Source organism: Pistacia vera, unplaced genomic scaffold (assembly GCF_008641045.1).
Source record: "Pistacia vera cultivar Batoury unplaced genomic scaffold, PisVer_v2 Contig160, whole genome shotgun sequence".
Taxonomy (NCBI): domain Eukaryota; kingdom Viridiplantae; phylum Streptophyta; class Magnoliopsida; order Sapindales; family Anacardiaceae; genus Pistacia; species Pistacia vera.
Window position 1 is genome coordinate 1,449,032 of NW_022195685.1, and position 19,599 is coordinate 1,468,630.

At 35.8% G+C, this 19,599-nt stretch overlaps 3 protein-coding genes across 3 annotated transcripts; 1 reads left to right on the top strand and 2 right to left on the bottom strand.

Annotated features, from left to right (window-relative positions):
* Nucleotides 1–5,593: 5,593 nt before the first annotated feature.
* LOC116125130 lies at nt 5,594–8,326 on the top strand. The gene is made up of 4 exons (XM_031410843.1): nt 5,594–5,683; nt 6,322–6,484; nt 6,616–6,900; nt 7,399–8,326. Exons 2-4 carry the CDS (start codon nt 6,344–6,346, stop codon nt 8,044–8,046), a joined length of 1,074 nt encoding a protein of 357 aa, XP_031266703.1. The 5' UTR covers nt 5,594–5,683; nt 6,322–6,343; the 3' UTR covers nt 8,047–8,326.
* A 663-nt stretch (nt 8,327–8,989) lies between these two features.
* On the bottom strand, nt 8,990–11,762 carry LOC116125111 (replication protein A 70 kDa DNA-binding subunit A-like). Its single transcript, XM_031410830.1, has 2 exons — nt 11,703–11,762; nt 8,990–11,462 (listed from the first exon to the last, which is right to left on the bottom strand). The coding sequence occupies exons 1-2, from the start codon at nt 11,760–11,762 to the stop codon at nt 9,213–9,215; spliced, it is 2,310 nt and encodes a 769-aa protein (XP_031266690.1). The 3' UTR covers nt 8,990–9,212.
* LOC116125153 (replication protein A 70 kDa DNA-binding subunit E) lies at nt 11,683–15,078 on the bottom strand. The gene is made up of 2 exons (XM_031410876.1): nt 14,707–15,078; nt 11,683–14,444 (listed from the first exon to the last, which is right to left on the bottom strand). The coding sequence occupies exons 1-2, from the start codon at nt 14,994–14,996 to the stop codon at nt 11,906–11,908; spliced, it is 2,829 nt and encodes a 942-aa protein (XP_031266736.1). The 5' UTR covers nt 14,997–15,078; the 3' UTR covers nt 11,683–11,905.
* Between the last annotated feature and the right edge of the window lie 4,521 nt (nt 15,079–19,599).

The following is a 19,599-nucleotide window of genomic DNA, read 5'->3' on the forward strand; positions in this document are numbered from 1 at the left end:
AAAAAAAAAAAAAAAATGTCCTATCATTAATAAGTAATAGTAAAATTCATATGATGAATAAAACAAAAGAAGATAATTAAATTGGCAACGCCTGCTCTGAATTGATGATTTCTGTCACCAACCAGGCTTATAGGTGCAAAATTTAGATCCAGAAATCAATGAATTCTATAAATTTATCCAACATTTGTTTATAAATATCTAATCTAAACACAAAGTCTATTAACAAATCATATTACAATAATTACATCATTTATTTCTTAAACGCAACGCATCTTAATTATAAAAACTTTTACTATTATTAATTAAAATCATTGTTAAGTGAAGATGAAGACTCCATGTATTTGGTATATGAAATTATCAATCTAATTTTATTTTTTAAAACACCCTTGTATTAAATTTTATTTCATTTCCTGGCACGGTACTGACGGGGATGCCGGGACAGTGACTGTAGCGGAGCGACGGTGGGCTTAAACTATTGCAAGTAGCCCATAAAGAAAGACTTTAATTTTAATAATTAAATAGGGTGATAACATGAGAAGCATAAATATAACAAGTTAATTGACTTTGGTCCCTATTTCTCGTGGCCTCCATTTGTCAAACTTTAACACCGCCTTTCCTTCTTTTGTTATTTGCCCATTGTAATGTTCCCACTTACATCACCTACTTTTTATGCATCTACAAAATCATTCCATACCAATCCATATATATATTATATAAAATATTCATCCTTCCAAATTTGAAGATGCCAATGTGAAAGCATCTTATATTCATGCCACTGTGAAAAATATACAATAATTAAATGAATGTCGTTATTAGATAACATATATGCCATGTCAAAGTTATACTTGGGTCTAAGAATTAAACAAATGTTGTGATTGGATTAATAAATAAGTATGGTGGAATTATCCTTGAGTCTATAAATTAACTAGAATGTGTTTAAAAATTACAAATGTCAATGATGGATAGACACATGCAATGTGGGGCTACCATTGAGTTTGAAAATTAAAATGTATGTTGTGATTTGATAGACATTATCGTGATTGGTTAAACATATATGTAATCTTGAAATTACCCTAAGTATGAGAATTAAGCGGTTATTATGATTGGATAAAACGTCAACCTCAATTATTCTCGATATCTTTGTATTCAGCTATTGGACCAATGACTGGGTAAATAAATTGGATTGAGCAACAACTTAATCCCACTGTGGCCACATATTTGATGTCATTGCCATTTACTGAATTGCACAGTGAGATAAACTTCTCCTGTACCCGGGAGTGATGAATCCTTTGTCGATCCACCATAGTCTTGATACACTCTTCGATGCAGCCAATCACTACCGTATTGATAGCTCTAAATAGAACTATGTTGGGCTAGTGTTAAACTACACCAATCGGTGCACAAGACACTCCGGTGATCTCAAGTCTAAGGACACATGCACCACCATTCGTTGGAGGCTTTATTTCATAAACACTAGGGTTACCATCCATATGGAATCCTCTAGTGGGTCTGTCTAGTAAACTTGCCTACAGCAAGCACACATGTATTGCACCAGGTTGTCGGCGAACAATCTTGACAAGTGAGATCAGTCAATATCTTTTGATAGGGTTTTTCAACACTATGATAGACTTATCGTATTATCTGTGTCCTTGGTCAGAATAATACTGGAGCTACAAACATTTCTAGAATGGCCACCATATGTGATCATAGGGTTCTCACTATCAAGATTTGAAACATTTGATACACTCGTCACGGTTCTACCATCTTAAAGACATATAGCAATACACACAATTATGATTTACATGATATAGAAGAAAATTACCTTTTATTGATTAATAAACATTATTACAAAGAGTCAATTCTACAATAATTGATTGGCTCTAGGGCACCTACTTTGACAATCTCCCACTTGCACTATAGCCAATCATTCATATACTAAATACCGGATGACCCTAAGTGCTCATCAAGCTTCTACTATAACAGAAACTTTAACCGTGAGTTAGTAGGTATTCTATGAATTCGCACATCCCTTTTTTTGATCGATATCTTAGATCAGATTTAATAAACTAAGTAAGTGTTTGGACTACTGGTGAGACTGTGGTTCCTTAGCCATAGCAATGGCTCCATTGTTGTCGTAGTAGAACTTTACTAAATCAGCAATGCTTGGAACCACATCAAGTTTAGTAATGAACTTCTTGATCCAAACCGCCTACACGACTGCATTAGATAATACGATATACTTAGCATCAGTTGTAGAATCCACTGCAGTACTTTGCTTCGACCTCTTCCAGCTCACTACAGCTCTATTGAGACAAAATATAAACCTAGATTGCAAATGAAAATCATCTTTATCCATTTGGAAACTAGCATCATTGTATCCTCTTACAGTGAGCTCATCTTCCCCTCCATAAAATAAGAACATATCCTTAGTCATTTTCAAGTACTTAAGGATGTCCTTGACACCCATCCAGTGTCGCTCTCTTGGATTCGATTGATATCTTCTACAAGTGCTTAATATACATGAGACATCAATTTGAGTACACAATATGACATCACTCACTTGGATCTGATTGATATCTGCTACAAGTGCTTAATGCACATGAGACATCAATCCAAGCATACAACATGGAATCGCTCACTTGGATCCGATTGATATCTACTGCAAGTGCTTAATGCATATGAGACATCAATCCAAGCATACAACATGGCATCCATGATGGATCCAATTGCTGATGCATATGAGATCCTCTTCATTCTATCTCTCTCATTGTGTATTTTAGGACACAAATCCTTAGAGAGATAGACACTATGTGACATCGAAAGAAATCCATTCTTGGATTTTTCCACACTGAATCTCTTCAGTACCTTATCTACGTATGTACTCTGACTTAGGCCAAGCAACCTACGAGTCATAGGGGTGAGCATGGGTAGCGGGTAGAACCGAAACCGGGGGTAAGAACCAGAACCAGAACCGGAACCTACCCAGAACCTGCACTGTGCGGGTAGGTTCCGGTTCCAATTTTTTGGAATCGCTACTGTGCGGTTCCGGTTCCGGTTCTTGCATGTGGAGGAACCGGAACCGGAACCAGAACCTGTAAAAAGGATACCCTGTTTGGAACCTGTAGGGGGTACCCGGTTTGGAACCTGGTTTGGAACCTGTTTAGANGAGAGAGAGAGAGAGATCAGACGACGCGTTTTCAGTTTCAAGATCTATAAACAAAGATGGCCATGGGCCCCTCTTATTAGTTATTATCCGGTAAAACTCTGATTGATGGAAGTCCACATGGCATGTGCTCTCCATGTGACACAGTTCTCCGTTTTGGGCGAATTGCCTTACTTTATGTTGACCACGTCTTTTTCTACTATAATTACAAGTATAACTACGTACAATTGAGCAGAAAGCTTTAAAATTTTATTTATTTAAAATATTTTATTGGATTAACTTTGAACTGTTGTGTCCAATGACTTTACAGCATTGTTTTTAATGATTAATATGTCATACATTGTTTTCCTTGGTCTTTTATGGCCATGTCCCAGCTGTCTACAGACAAAAAGAGAGCTCACATTCCTACTAATTTCAAGGAAATTACAAAGGCAACATTATATTTTCTATTATTAACTTATATCCTATGCATAGGTTTGGAGCATTATTTTCCAGCTTTAATTTTGTTGATATCCATTTTTTTATAAAGCTCAAAAGATTGAAAAAGGCCCATGTCATCACTTTATAAAGGCTGTGCATCAAGCAACATGTGACATTTAACATTGTTTAAGTATTACAGTAAGACTTTTTTTTTTTTTCTTTTTTATAATGGTATTCTATATAAAAATAACTTTTATATAATTATAAAAAATTATAATCACAATTTGAGATAGTTATAAATAAAAATAAACTCCACGTTATAATAAATTATAATTTTTCTAATTCATGTCTTAAGAAAGTTACTTCCATATCTGTATATTGCCAAAAAAAATAAAAATGTTATGTTACATTAAATTTTAAGATAAAATAAAATATTTATCTAAAGTTGTTTGAGATAATGATTTATGTTTTAGAGTTATTTACCATATCTTTTAATTTGTGGATACGTAATAACTCACTAGCACGAATATTTTCTTGTTGAAGCCAAAATATTTCTAACCTCTTAAACATGTTTAGAGCTTCTTGATACGAAACTTTTTGTATTTCTCTACTATCATATTCAGGATTTTTTTTTTTTTCTCTTCTTATCTAATTACAGTAATGATTATTAAAATAATGAATTGAAATTTTAATACATATTACTAAAATATAAATTATAAAATAAGAAATCAAAATAGTAATTTTTATAACTATACCTCTATTAAGTTGTAACCTCCTTATATTAATAAATTAATTTGGTCCCACCATTATGATTATATAGAGGTTTTACTGTATAAAGGTATCTTATAAATCTTAGAAAAGAAAAAGAAGAAATAACTATTTAAAAGAATACGGTTAGATATAAAAAAATATGAGATCTAAAATATTAATTCATGTCACTGAGGAGAAACATTAAGTAATTTTGGATCATCATGAGCTTTTAATTCAATTATGGTTGACCTAAATCTTTATTATTTTTTTATCTAACTACAAGTATAAAGTTTTGAAATAAAAAAGTATGGAGTAAGAAGAATAGTTTTTTTTAATTCTCGCTTAAAGTAGAAGATGGGGCTAAATTTCATTTCATGCATTCTAATCCAATAAAAGCCCAAAGAAAGCCCAACTGGACCAGCCGCTATTTCGAATTTTTTCTTTTAATCCCATAAATTTCATAATTAGTAATTACTTCACAAATTTGAGTTTCAAATTAGAAACCAAAATAAAAAAAAAAAAATTATAAATTCGATAAAAAAAAAAGCTTTTGATTATGTAACTGGAGGAAACTCGAGCTAATCCTTTGTAGATGTTATTTCTAACTTTTTTTAATAACTAGATTATAATACGGTAGATATTCAAAACACGATTGAATTATATTTTCTATTTTCTCAAAAATATATTTTATCGTGACTTGATGACACCAAATTGATCTAAAATAAATAAACATGATAAAATATATATGCACTAAGTTTTGAAGATATTATAAAAAAATACGTGAAATAATAAGAAAGCTCATGGATTATAATAGTAAATTTTTAAGATATAATATGAGTAAAAACACTATGTGGGAAATTTTTTATAATCTTAATGATAATAAAATATAGTTTACTTATAAATACAATAGTTATTTCCCAAATAATAATAATAATAATAAGACATAAAATATTGGCTTAAGGAATTATCAAATAATAAGATTTTAAGATAAATCTAATATCTTCTACAAAACAATTCTATTAATAAAAAAAATACAAACTCCTAATTAATAGTGAATTTCTGAGGTTCTTTTTGAGCTAAGAATTTGGGTGGTAACAGAAAACGACGTCGTGACTGGCTCTGCCATTAGAAAAATAAAAAATCCCTAAATTATATTGGTCCAGAAATGGACATGTGTTAAAAATCTTAATCTAACGGCTGAAACCAAATTAATTAATCGATAAACACAATCTAATCAATACACGTGAGATATAAATTGTTTTGTATTCTGCCTGCCTGAAAATCCCCAGAATTCTGGTTCGTGATCGACACACGCATTTTTGTTCAGCTCTCTTTCCTTGAAAATTTGAGGTAAAATCTTCTTCCTTCTCTCCATTTCATTTCTTTTTTTGAACCAAATCCTGAATTCCCATGTAATATAATCCTCTCGTTTTTTATTTATTTACTTTTAATTAATTTAATCATACTTGTCTTTACATTTTCTCTTCGTAAAATTTTAATTGATATTGGTTCAATGCATATTTCAGAAGCTGAATAAGGGATAATTATTGCTTGAATTTTCACATTTAGAGGGTTGTGTTTTTTCAGTGTTATTATTGTTATGAACATGATATATTTGAAACGTGCGTTTGAATTTAAAATTTTTAGTAGAGAGAGAATTTTGTGTGAATATTTTTTAGTTTGACAGTGTTTTCCCGATAGAGGAAATTGCTGTTTAAAGGTGTGGAAGATTGAGAGATTTTATGAAGGGACCTTTTTTATTTTTTTTATCATTTTGAGAGATTGAAGAATTGACTACATGACTAAGCTTTGTTGAATATTTGTTGTGAGTATGTTGCAATAGCGTTTTTGTGTTTCTCTTCCCTATTAACTAAAATAATTGGTTCGTATGAGATATTAAACAATCTGAATTTGCTTTCTCTTGTTACGTTCTCATTGCCTTTAAACTTTTATTAACCAGGGATAAGAGTCTTTTATTTTTTTTGTAGATAAAATTCTTTGAGCGAAGCCATGGATTTCTTCTTTAAGGGAATGAATGAAGAGCCATCTGACTGCTCCTTTGATGAGGAGGACATTCAGAAATGTCCATTTCTAAGGAACATCAACAAAACCACAAGCTTTTCATTCTCTTCAGTGAATTTTCCAATGCCCGTACGTTACTCTCTTCCTAAATTGCTTTTTTTCCCTTGATGATCTTTATAGTCTTGAGTGTTGATGTGCATTTAATTATGCTGAACTGTTATTGTCGCTGTGCACTTGAATTTGAGCTACTTCTTCCACAGATATGGGGAGCCAAGGGTCCAATATTTGAAGATGGTCCGAATTTTAGCACAGCATTTAAGCTCTTTCATGGGAGGGATGGGGTTGTTCCTCTTTCAGGGAGGCCGTCTTTTCATAATGACCATGAGCTTGCATCTCAGTTCAATCCCTTAGCAGCAAAAGCAGCCACGACCAGCCTATCAGCATTTGGCCTGGGAGGTCCATTCAGCTTTGGACCCTTTAATGACAAATGGAGAAAGCAGCAGAAGAAATCTGAGGCACCCAACAATAGAGACATGTCTTCGCAGGTAGATATGTTCTTTTGGCAAATGTGGTATTATAGTCTAATGAGGGAATTGATCTAAATATAAGTTAATTGTAAAGGAAATTTCATTTGAGTGGGTATCATTGTGAAAGAAGTCTAGGGCTTGCTACTGTGGAAAGGCAAGGGATATGAAGATGGGTCAATCAAATAATTCTTATTCAACGAACGAATCCAAGATACTGATATCAAAACAAGTTGCTGTTGTTTTCTTAACACTATCTATAATCCACCATTCTTTATTTTTAAACAGTGTGTATAGATAGACAGGATCTTAAGCCAGCCATATCTTACATACAGAACTCCATGGCATAAGAAAATCCATATTGCTGCATAATTAACTTTGTAAAATTTAATTACACCGATTCCTCCCGAAGATGGTTTACAACAAATATTTCATTTTAAATGATATATGATAAAATATATTATCTCGTAATAATCATAATCCTTTAATTGACATTGCCTTTTGTTACTGATCTATCAGAATCATAATTCATCAAAACATGAAGCATTGGGAAAAGAGTGGTTAGAAATGGGAAACTGCCCACTTGCAAAGTCTTACAGAGCTGTTAGTCGGGTCCTTCCAATTGTGGCAACGGCTTTTCAGCCACCACCTGGAATGAAGCTTAGATGCCCGCCTGCTGTAGTTGCTGCAAGGGCTGCCCTAGCTCAGACTGCCCTTGTTAAAACCTTACGCCCTCAGCCACTACCTGCAAAAATGCTTGTCATTGCTCTCCTGGGAATGGCAGTTAATGTGCCATTGGGTGTATGGAAGGAGCATACACAAAAGTTTTCACTATCATGGTTTGCAGCTGTGCATGCGGCTGTGCCCTTTATAGCTATGCTTAGGAAGTCTGTTGCGATGCCCAAGATGGCTATGGTACTGACCATTGGAGCATCTATCTTGGGGCAGGTTATTGGCTCAAGAGCTGAGCGGCAGCGGCTGAAAGCAGTGATGGAGAGGGATAGGGTGGCTGCGCAGACAGCCATTGCTGCTGCTGTTGCAGCATATAGTCCAAACCAGGTTGATGGAACTACAGCAAATCATTGCAGTCGAGTGGGAATAATGTCAGAATCACTTTCTGTCACTGCTGAAAGATCCACTTCTTCCTCAGCCAATGTGTGCTTTTAACATCATAAGTTGCAGAGTGTGGAGTGAAATAGTAAGCAATGTAATAAGTATTGAGACTAGTAAAATTTAAAATTTAGTATCGGAGAGGGAACCTGCTTTAAATTGATATGCAGTATGAACCTCAGTTCTCTTGCTTATTTTATTATACGAAGTCTCATTTAGTTGGTTGTGTTGATTGTAAATCTCTTTGTGAACTTGTTACATAATGTAAATACTACCTTTAGCCAATAACTTGAAGTCACAGTGAAGGTTTGACAGTTGAAGTATATCTTTCTTTTCAGTGGTTGTTGCCTACTCATTTAATTTGCTTCACTTATAGGCTGACGGTTCAATTTTAACCGCATGATCTTAGGAGTTTGATAGAACCCCCTGCTAATTCAACCAATCTCACCAGCAAATAATGCTCAAAACACAATTTAACAATAACCAATTCCGCAACAGACCAGTATTGTATTGAAAATAAAGGAAAACAATGACAGAAATGCAATTACAAGAACGGATGGATCCCAGCAGTTCAAGGAGCTGGGGGCCTCCCAAAAGACATTTGACAATATTTCCTACCTTAAGAAATAGCTCAATCTCCTAATATACTGTTTACTACCAAAATTATTCCCCTAACAAACCTCACTACATCACACTTCCAGCACCCTTTCCAGTACCATATTTACCTTGTGCCGCTGGTAAACCTTGCTAACCGAAGGCCTATCAAAGTTCTAAATTGTTCTTTAGATTATGTGAACCAAGAATATTAATGAACCAGAGGCAATGATAAATTAACAAAACTTATGTATTACCGTTGTAGCATTATCAACCGTTTAACTTTCTAAATTGAGCTTAACGATTTTATTCAAGTTAGATTCATTCAAACTTACACACAACCAAAGAAACACTACAAAATTTGCAAAACCATCTATCTACAAACAAAATATAATAAAATAAGGGGGAAACAAAATATCTTAATACCCTCCACAAAAGTACACGCTTCGTGAGATGATGAAGCTGTAGAAACAAGATGCCTGCCATGCCATACATGAGCTCCCAAAACAGCTGTACATAGGACCCATCAACCTAAATCAAAACAGAGCATTGAAATCGCTATATACCAATCAAGATAACATGATATTTAACAACCAGACATCAATTTGTACAGATTTCTTCTAGTCGCTTCAAAAGCCACCAACTTGTTGCCTTGGGGCATTCCCATATCTCCCAGGGGAAATGCCAATGCCGCTGCTTCCATAAGCTGGAGGAGCTGTATTCCGTCCAGGACAGTCTTTTGCCCAATGTCCGAATTTGTGGCATTTATAACACTCACCAGATGCACCACCGCCTACTCCACCGCCTACTCCAGGGGATACTCTGTTGGAATAGCCTCCTGCCATGGACTGTCCAGGCCCACTCATAATGCTCGGGCAATTTGCAGAGCTATGACCAGCAGCCCCGCAACTGCTACAGCATTCCTGCATGGGAGTGCCGGCAACAGCAAGCCTTGAACCACTGTACTGGTTTCCATACTGCCCCATTTGATTGGCCATTAACCCGAAATCTCTACTAGCATTGCTGTTAGTCCCCACATAGTTTGCAAATGCTGGTGCAGGTTGTCTGTTTCCGATACTCCCAGCTCCTCTATTACTCATTCCAGAATTAGGAACTGAACTTTCTGCCTTTGAGGTATAAGAACTTAAATCTCCTGATTTAAGCTTATCCATCATATCCAAAAGAAACCTGGTATCAGATGAATGATTATACTTTTCCACCTTGACTACTGTTGACTTTACACGTTGTTCATCACCGAATGTTTCCTCCTTTACTTTCAACTTGAATATATATTTTGAAAAGGTAGCATTCCGTAAGGTTTCTGAAAATTTCTCTTCATTTTGATCAACATATTTCAAGTAGTACAAATCTTTTGCAGAAATGCCCAGGATCTCCTCACCACACTCCTGAAATGCATTTACCCATGTTAAGCCAGTATGATCCTGTATCTGGAACTGGATTATATACCTATAGTCACATTCAGCAACAGACTGATCACACCTATCACAATGCCACCTCCCATCTCCGTTATTTGTAACCTTTTTGTTGCATGGTCGATCCACAATCATGATAGGACAAGCTGTGTAACAAAAATTGTCAAATTTTATGTATACAACTGTTGCATTGACAGTGATCCAATCTGGCTTCTCCTTTGTCCCTAAACCCTCATCTTTAATTTGAGATATAGTCTTTCGGATATCCGACCTAACCACACTCAATGTTTCCCTGGAAATGGAGACTGACTGGATATTCTTTCCTTCCTTGTCAAACCATTCTCTTAACTTGTGAGCCTCGGGAAAATCAGGTTCCATAAACAGCTGACTTGACAAAATAGTCCCCACTGCTTTCCCATTAAAATCATTGACCCTGGCTGATTTCACAGCAAGAACTGGAAAGATCCCAGAATCACACATTTCTTGCAGTCTTTGTCCGTCATCATTACAGAAGGTTCCCCATAGGGTTAATTCAACACTTCGCCCGGACATATCTTTCAAATGGAGGGTTCTCTTGTGAGTTTCAGTACCATTTTTTCTCATTATTGAAGCAGCTGGACTAATAAATGAGACCACACCAATAACATCCACAACAGAGTTGTTCTCCATGGCTTCAATATCACTTATGGAACAGAAATGAAACTGCTGTTGTGGAATTGAATTGTCATCCTCCACGCACAGCTGTACCATTGACGTAGTATCAAGAAAAATTTCAAGATCATTATGAAGGTGATTGAAGGTCTTTTGAGCAGGTTTTAAAGTTCCCCTAGAAATCAAATAAACTTTACCTGCTTCAACTTGGTGGTAAAATTGGTCCACCACTGCATTAAAGCAGGTTGCCCTGATTTCGCCACCATCAGAGTCAAGAAGATCAAAATGGAAAACTTTACCATCACCACGTTGATTGTTATAGTGCCTAAGTTCTCCCTTGGATGTTACACGAGCCTTGATTGTCCACTTGCCCTGGTAGGGATTAAGAGCACCAATGGGAATTATCCTGGGAAGTGTTTCACTCTTAGCCACTTGTCCTCTGTTCCCAAACATAGCAGGTGGCTGCATATAGGCTGGTTGAGGCTTACGAGCATAATTGCTTTGATAAGACCGGGAAAGTTCCGGCCTAGGGTCACCAAAACTCATGTTCTGATTGTTAAATGATCCTGATCCACCAGAAAATCTAGCACCAGACTCTGATTTAGAGTAACTGGATGTTTCATTTGTTGTAACATATCTTGCTGGATCAGAATTGCTGGAATATGAATTACCCGGTAATTGATTCATTCTCATGTTAGCATGTTGGGGAGATGTACCACTTACATTTGGTTTATCAACTGGCGCACCAACACCAGAAAATCTAGCACCAGGCTCTGGTTTAGAATAACAATTGTTCTTTAGATTATGTGAACCAAGAATATTAATGAACCAGAGGCAATGATAAATTAACAAAACTTATGTATTACCCTTGTAGCATTATCAACCGTTTAACTTTCTAAATTGAGCTTAACAATTTTATTCAAGTTAGATTCATTCAAACTTGCACACAACCAATGAAACACTACAAAATTTGCAAAACCATCTATCTACAAACAAAATATAATAAAATAAGGGGGAAACAAAATATCTTAATACCCTCCACAAAAGTACACGCTTCGTGAGATGATGAAGCTGTAGAAACAAGATGCCTGCCATGCCATACATGAGCTCCCAAAACAGCTGTACATAGGACCCATCAACCTAAATCAAAACAGAGCATTGAAATCGCTATATACCAATCAAGATAACATGATATTTAACAACCAGACATCAATTTGTACAGATTTCTTCTAGTCGCTTCAAAAGCCACCAACTTGTTGCCTTGGGGCATTCCCATATCTCCCAGGGGAAATGCCAATGCCGCTGCTTCCATAAGCTGGAGGAGCTGTATTCCGTCCAGGACAGTCTTTTGCCCAATGTCCGAATTTGTGGCATTTATAACACTCACCAGATGCACCACCGCCTACTCCACCGCCTACTCCAGGGGATACTCTGTTGGAATAGCCTCCTGCCATGGACTGTCCAGGCCCACTCATAATGCTCGGGCAATTTGCAGAGCTATGACCAGCAGCCCCGCAACTGCTACAGCATTCCTGCATGGGAGTGCCGGCAACAGCAAGCCTTGAACCACTGTACTGGTTTCCATACTGCCCCATTTGATTGGCCATTAACCCGAAATCTCTACTAGCATTGCTGTTAGTCCCCACATAGTTTGCAAATGCTGGTGCAGGTTGTCTGTTTCCGATACTCCCAGCTCCTCTATTACTCATTCCAGAATTAGGAACTGAACTTTCTGCCTTTGAGGTATAAGAACTTAAATCTCCTGATTTAAGCTTATCCATCATATCCAAAAGAAACCTGGTATCAGATGAATGATTATACTTTTCCACCTTGACTACTGTTGACTTTACACGTTGTTCATCACCGAATGTTTCCTCCTTTACTTTCAACTTGAATATATATTTTGAAAAGGTAGCATTCCGTAAGGTTTCTGAAAATTTCTCTTCATTTTGATCAACATATTTCAAGTAGTACAAATCTTTTGCAGAAATGCCCAGGATCTCCTCACCACACTCCTGAAATGCATTTACCCATGTTAAGCCAGTATGATCCTGTATCTGGAACTGGATTATATACCTATAGTCACATTCAGCAACAGACTGATCACACCTATCACAATGCCACCTCCCATCTCCGTTATTTGTAACCTTTTTGTTGCATGGTCGATCCACAATCATGATAGGACAAGCTGTGTAACAAAAATTGTCAAATTTTATGTATACAACTGTTGCATTGACAGTGATCCAATCTGGCTTCTCCTTTGTCCCTAAACCCTCATCTTTAATTTGAGATATAGTCTTTCGGATATCCGACCTAACCACACTCAATGTTTCCCTGGAAATGGAGACTGACTGGATATTCTTTCCTTCCTTGTCAAACCATTCTCTTAACTTGTGAGCCTCGGGAAAATCAGGTTCCATAAACAGCTGACTTGACAAAATAGTCCCCACTGCTTTCCCATTAAAATCATTGACCCTGGCTGATTTCACAGCAAGAACTGGAAAGATCCCAGAATCACACATTTCTTGCAGTCTTTGTCCGTCATCATTACAGAAGGTTCCCCATAGGGTTAATTCAACACTTCGCCCGGACATATCTTTCAAATGGAGGGTTCTCTTGTGAGTTTCAGTACCATTTTTTCTCATTATTGAAGCAGCTGGACTAATAAATGAGACCACACCAATAACATCCACAACAGAGTTGTTCTCCATGGCTTCAATATCACTTATGGAACAGAAATGAAACTGCTGTTGTGGAATTGAATTGTCATCCTCCACGCACAGCTGTACCATTGACGTAGTATCAAGAAAAATTTCAAGATCATTATGAAGGTGATTGAAGGTCTTTTGAGCAGGTTTTAAAGTTCCCCTAGAAATCAAATAAACTTTACCTGCTTCAACTTGGTGGTAAAATTGGTCCACCACTGCATTAAAGCAGGTTGCCCTGATTTCGCCACCATCAGAGTCAAGAAGATCAAAATGGAAAACTTTACCATCACCACGTTGATTGTTATAGTGCCTAAGTTCTCCCTTGGATGTTACACGAGCCTTGATTGTCCACTTGCCCTGGTAGGGATTAAGAGCACCAATGGGAATTATCCTGGGAAGTGTTTCACTCTTAGCCACTTGTCCTCTGTTCCCATACATAGCAGGTGGCTGCATATAGGCTGGTTGAGGCGTACGAGCATAATTGCTTTGATAAGACCGGGAAAGTTCCAGCCTAGGGTCACCAAAACTCATGTTCTGATTGTTAAATGATCCTGATCCACCAGAAAATCTAGCACCAGACTCTGATTTAGAGTAACTGGATGTTTCATTTGTTGTAACATATCTTGCTGGATCAGAATTGCTGGAATATGAATTACCCGGTAATTGATTCATTCTCATGTTAGCATGTTGGGGAGATGTACCACTTACATTTGGTTTATCAACTGGCGCACCAACACCAGAAAATCTAGCACCAGGCTCTGGTTTAGAATAACATGGTGTTTCATTTGTTGTAACACAACTTGCAGGATCAGAATTGCTGGAATATGAAGTACCCGATAAATGATTCATACTCCTGTTAGCATGTTGTGGAGATGTACCAGTCACATTTGATTTATCAACTGACCCACCAGCAAGCGAGCTTCCACCATAATGTTGAGGATTCCCGGTAACTGCCCTCAATTGATCATTGGACACTTGCGCAGGTGCAGAAGGTCTTTGCGCAGGTACAGGTTTTCCAATTGGCTTACAATTTTGCATTATCACCTCCAAATCCATAACAATAACAATCCTGAACCCAGCGAATAAAATCACCATCTCATCAAAACAAATCTAACATACAAACTATCATAATACAAACGAACATCCAAAAAAAAAAAAAAAAACCTTTATCAATAAATTTATGAACAGCCCCATTTCCCTTTAGAGCTATAAAAATTCTATAACCTAACTCCATTTTCTAAGCACACCCAATACAGAAAATTTTATAATAATAATTTCACTTCCATACCAACGAAAATAGAGAATACATTTCCTGCAGATAATTAACTCACATGCGGTTTTGGATAACGTTACAGGTGAACTTGGTTAACCTAACAACGGAGCCAATCTGCAATTGCCCGGAATGGACTAACTCATTTCTCTGGGTGGCGAGCATGCCTTGCTGACTCAGCGATCCGTCCGATAGCACCATTCTGAATCTCTGTTGTTGCTGTTGCTGCTGTTGCTTAGAAACAACGAGCTTTAAATCCATCACTTGAAGCACGGGTATCAAGTGGTTGTCCGTCGTAACATCGCCCTTGCATATCAACTCTATCGCACCCTCCGTCAAATTTATCGCCATCCAGTAACGGAACTGGGGAATTGATCCAAAATGAACGGAAAGTTTAAAGCTTTTTTTCTGAAAACCCTAGGAGAGAGAAACTAAAGCGCCAGGGCGAGTGAATGTTTTGAGAGGGAAAATGGAAGGTCTGCTTTTTGGAAATTTTGGCTCCAAGTGAGAAATGTCTTCCCACGTTTGAGTATAACAAAAAAATAAGGTCATTATCAAGAAACCCCCTATATTTTTCTTAAACGCGCTTCAATGTAAAATTACACGGAGAAGGAGAATGATGCCTATATTTTTCCATCATCTAAAATTATATCTTCAACAGCAGAATCAGAATGGTCTTGTGAACGACAAATACAAAAGCCCCCGAATATACAACAATCATCATTGGTTACAATCCTGCAAGTCGAGGTGTTTTCCCAAAAAATAAAAATATTTTTCTCACATAAGTGATACCATAGTTAATGTCATATAAGATTGAATTAAGCAGACGAGACGAGACTAACAAGATGAAACGATTAAGAAAAGCAGGAAAGTTGACATTAACGAAACTTTCTCCATTTGTCCTTGATGATCAAGCGATTTGAGAAAATGGAAATTAGAGAACTTGTTACTGGTAATGTTTGTGCATNATGTCTTCCCACGTTTGAGTATAACAAAAAAATAAGGTCATTATCAAGAAACCCCCTATATTTTTCTTAAACGCGCTTCAATGTAAAATTACACGGAGAAGGAGAATGATGCCTATATTTTTCCATCATCTAAAATTATATCTTCAACAGCAGAATCAGAATGGTCTTGTGAACGACAAATACAGTTGCCAAGAATACAAAAGCCCCCGAACATACAACAATCATCATTGGTTACAATCCTGCAAGTCGAGGTGTTTTCCCAAAAATAAAAATATTTTTCTCACATAAGTGATACCATAGTTAATGTCATATAAGATTGAATTAAGCAGACGAGACGAGACTAACAAGATGAAACGATTAAGAAAAGCAGGAAAGTTGACATTAACGAAACTTTCTCCATTTGTCCTTGATGATCAAGCGATTTGAGAAAATGGAAATTAGAGAACTTGTTACTGGTAATGTTTGTGTATTGGAAAAGAGGGAAATTTTATAGAAGAAATAGGGTAGATAAAGAATTAATTATCATTAAACAAAATAATTAATTTTGTTTTTAATGAGGAGATTTGCGTTTTTATTTGATTTAAACGTCTTTATTTCCACATATGTAAAATAAAACTAAACTTTCTTATCATTTAAATACTTGAGAGCAAAAATACCATTATTTATTAATTTTTAGACTTTGAAATATTATCTAAAATTAAATGGCCATAAAAAGATTAGATTCATTAGGAAATCTTACTTGCTTATTTAAATGTTTGTGTAAAGCACAAAGTTTGCGTAATATCCACATGAAATTATGTTCACTTCCCATACTATTCTATAGTTTCCATACAATCAGCATTTCAAGAACAATGCACCAAATTTTGGACATCATCCCCTAGCACCATTGAGGATGTCATAAACCCGGCACGGCCTGACCAATTCAATCGAGAACCAGTGATCGAGCCGGGTCGGTTCAGCCCAAAAACCAGAATTTTCAAATAACCTAGTTTGAATCACGGTTGGACCGGATTTTTTGTTGCGAACCGTCGGTCCAACCGGTTCGACCCAATGGTTGAACTGTTTTTTGATTATTTTTTTATTTTTTTATATGTCATGTTGATGTTATAATGACATCACGGTTTGACTCAACGGTTGACCCGGTTCGACCGACCAACTCGGTGACCTGACCAGGTCACTCCTTGGGATTGAGTTTTAAAATCTTGGTCATACCTTAAAAAAAAATTGAAAAAAATATAAACAACTAATATTACTATTTTTCTCAATTTAAATAATTTTTTTCATTCAAAGTGAAACTTTAGTTAATCAATTAATAAATAACGCGAATAAATATGTAAAAGATAAACGAGGAGAGGAGACTAACTCGATGAAACTATCAAGAAGATCACAAAAGCCCATTTCGGTGAAGCCTTCTGCAATTAGTTGTTGAGAGTTTGTGAGCTTATATTTTAATAAATTAAGTAGGGGGGAGGGGAGGATTTATAAAAGACAGAGGGTAGTGAAAGAATTAATTACCAATAAAAATATAAATAATTTACTGCATGTTTGGCTTAGTATTTTTATTCCTATTCTCCAAATATTGTTTGACACATTATTCCAGAAATATTACCCTATTTTTTTAATTACTTTTAGTCCCTATAAAGTTATTAATTTCACTAAATACCCCTTGAAAAAAAAGTTTAAAAATTAACAAAAACACCCCCATCAACCCAACTTATCAGATTCTGGTAACCACCGTCGTTGATAGCCGGAATATGTACAATGGCCTAACTTCCGACCAGAAATGGCCGAAATTTCACCGACGTGGCCTTTTCTGGCCAGATCCACCATAGATCTGGCCGGAAAAGGCCAGATCTGGTCGTCAACGACGACCAAAGAAATGGTCGTCATTGACCGAAAACGACGGCCACATTTTTGGCCATCGTTGACCGAAAACGACGGCCACATCTTTGGCCGTCGCTGACGGCCAAAGATGGCTGTCGTTTGGCCTTTTCCGGCCGTTGACGGCCATAACAGACCATAGATCTGGCCTTTTCCGGCCAGATCCACCATGGATCTGGCTGGAAAAGGCCATAACGACGTGACTGGTCTGTGCCGTAATGAAATTTTTCGGCCAGATTCTGGCGGTGGTGGCCGGAATCTGGCACTGCAGGTGGTGGGGTGTTTTTGTCATTTTATATGTTAGGGTCTTTAATTAAATTAGTAAACCTAAGGGCTTTTTCATAAATTTTTAAAATTTACCTCGTAATACTCCCATATCCAATAACCCAATACTATCCCCAAAATACTAAACCAAACACACCCTTAGTATGTAATGAGTAGATTATGTTTTGATTTGATTTGTTTAAGGTTTTAAAAAGTAGTTTAATTAAGGTATCTAATGAGGAGATTATGCCATCATTAAATTTGGTTTAAGAATTTAAGGTATCTAATGAGGAGATTGTGTCATGGTTTTATTTGGTAATTATTGTTCAAGGATTTGAAGTAATAGATTTAAGGATTTTTTTTACCTTTGAAGATGGAGAATTAACATAACTTTTGATTTTTTTTTTTTTTATTTGAGAAGAAGTAAAAAAAAGTTTTATTGTTTGGTCTAAGGATTTTTTTTACCTTTGAAGATGGGGAATTAACATAACTTTTGATTTTTATTTTTTTTTTTATTTCAGAAGAAGTAAAAAAAAGTTTTATTGTTTGGTCTAAGTTGAGGTTAAATTTATAAGATCCATACTAAAAGTTGTATTGTTAAAACAAGTTTTCTAAACGATTGTGTTTGTATTTAGTTTTTAAGAACTGTTTCAATTATTTAATTAGAGACATTAGCTAAAATAAAAGATAAAATTCATTAAGATATCTTATTTTTCATCAATTGATGGTAAAAGAAAAATCTATTTCGAGCAGTTAAGTATGGAAAAGGTTGCACTCACAATATTTTCTCACAAATTTTCTCTTACAACTTTGACATGAAAGCTCGTAATGGGTTTCACCTGATAAATTATGGTTGACCAATTATGAGTTGTTACATCAAAATTGTAAGAAAAAGTTTATAAAAAGAGGTTGTGGATATAGCATTAATCTTTTAAATATTTAACTTCTACCACGTAATCCTGCCCTTGATACAATTAACATTTTCTATAATTGAAATTGTTTCTTCAGCAGCAGAATGGACTAGATCTTGGGACGGGGTTGGGGCTGGGGCTGGGAAATGGGCCTGGGCTGATCCACAAATACATATGCCAAGAAGACAAAAGCTTGGCCCTACTTGACATTTCTTAATTAAACAATCAGGATCGATAGAACAACCCAACACATTTAAGAGATCACCCCCTAACACCATTGAGGATGGCATGCCTACAAAAAGTATGGAAAAGAAAAAAATCAAAGAATATTACAATTTTTCTTAATTTAATTCTCAATTTTTTTTTTTATTCAAAATGAAGTGTTAATAAATTGATTTACAAACAATTTGAATAAATATATAAGATATAAACGAGAGGAGAAGAAAAGCTCGATGAAACAATCAAGAAGATAAACAAAGCTAATCTGATGAAGTCTTCTCCATTTAGTTTTTGAGAGTTTATTACTAATGTTTATGTGTTGCGTCAGATTAACTTGGGGTAGGGGAATATTTATATAAGACCAAGGGTGTGTTTGATTAAGGGAATGTTATATTATTAGGAATGTTACATTAATAAAAAAATATTTTACCTTGAAGATTACTGGGAATGTTTAAGGAAATGTATTTGGTTGGTTGCAATAAATTGGTGTATATGTTATATTAATATGTTTGGTTGGGAGGAATAATTTGATTGGTATGTTATATAAATTACTAAATTGCCCTCCTTTTTAAATATTAATATAATATTATTTTTATTATTATTTTTTGAATAATTTTTTTAACCCCCTATATTTCAGATTTAGCTAAAACACCCCAGCAATAAAAAAGTCTAAAACTTAACAAAAACACCCCCACCCACCCCAGGCTATTG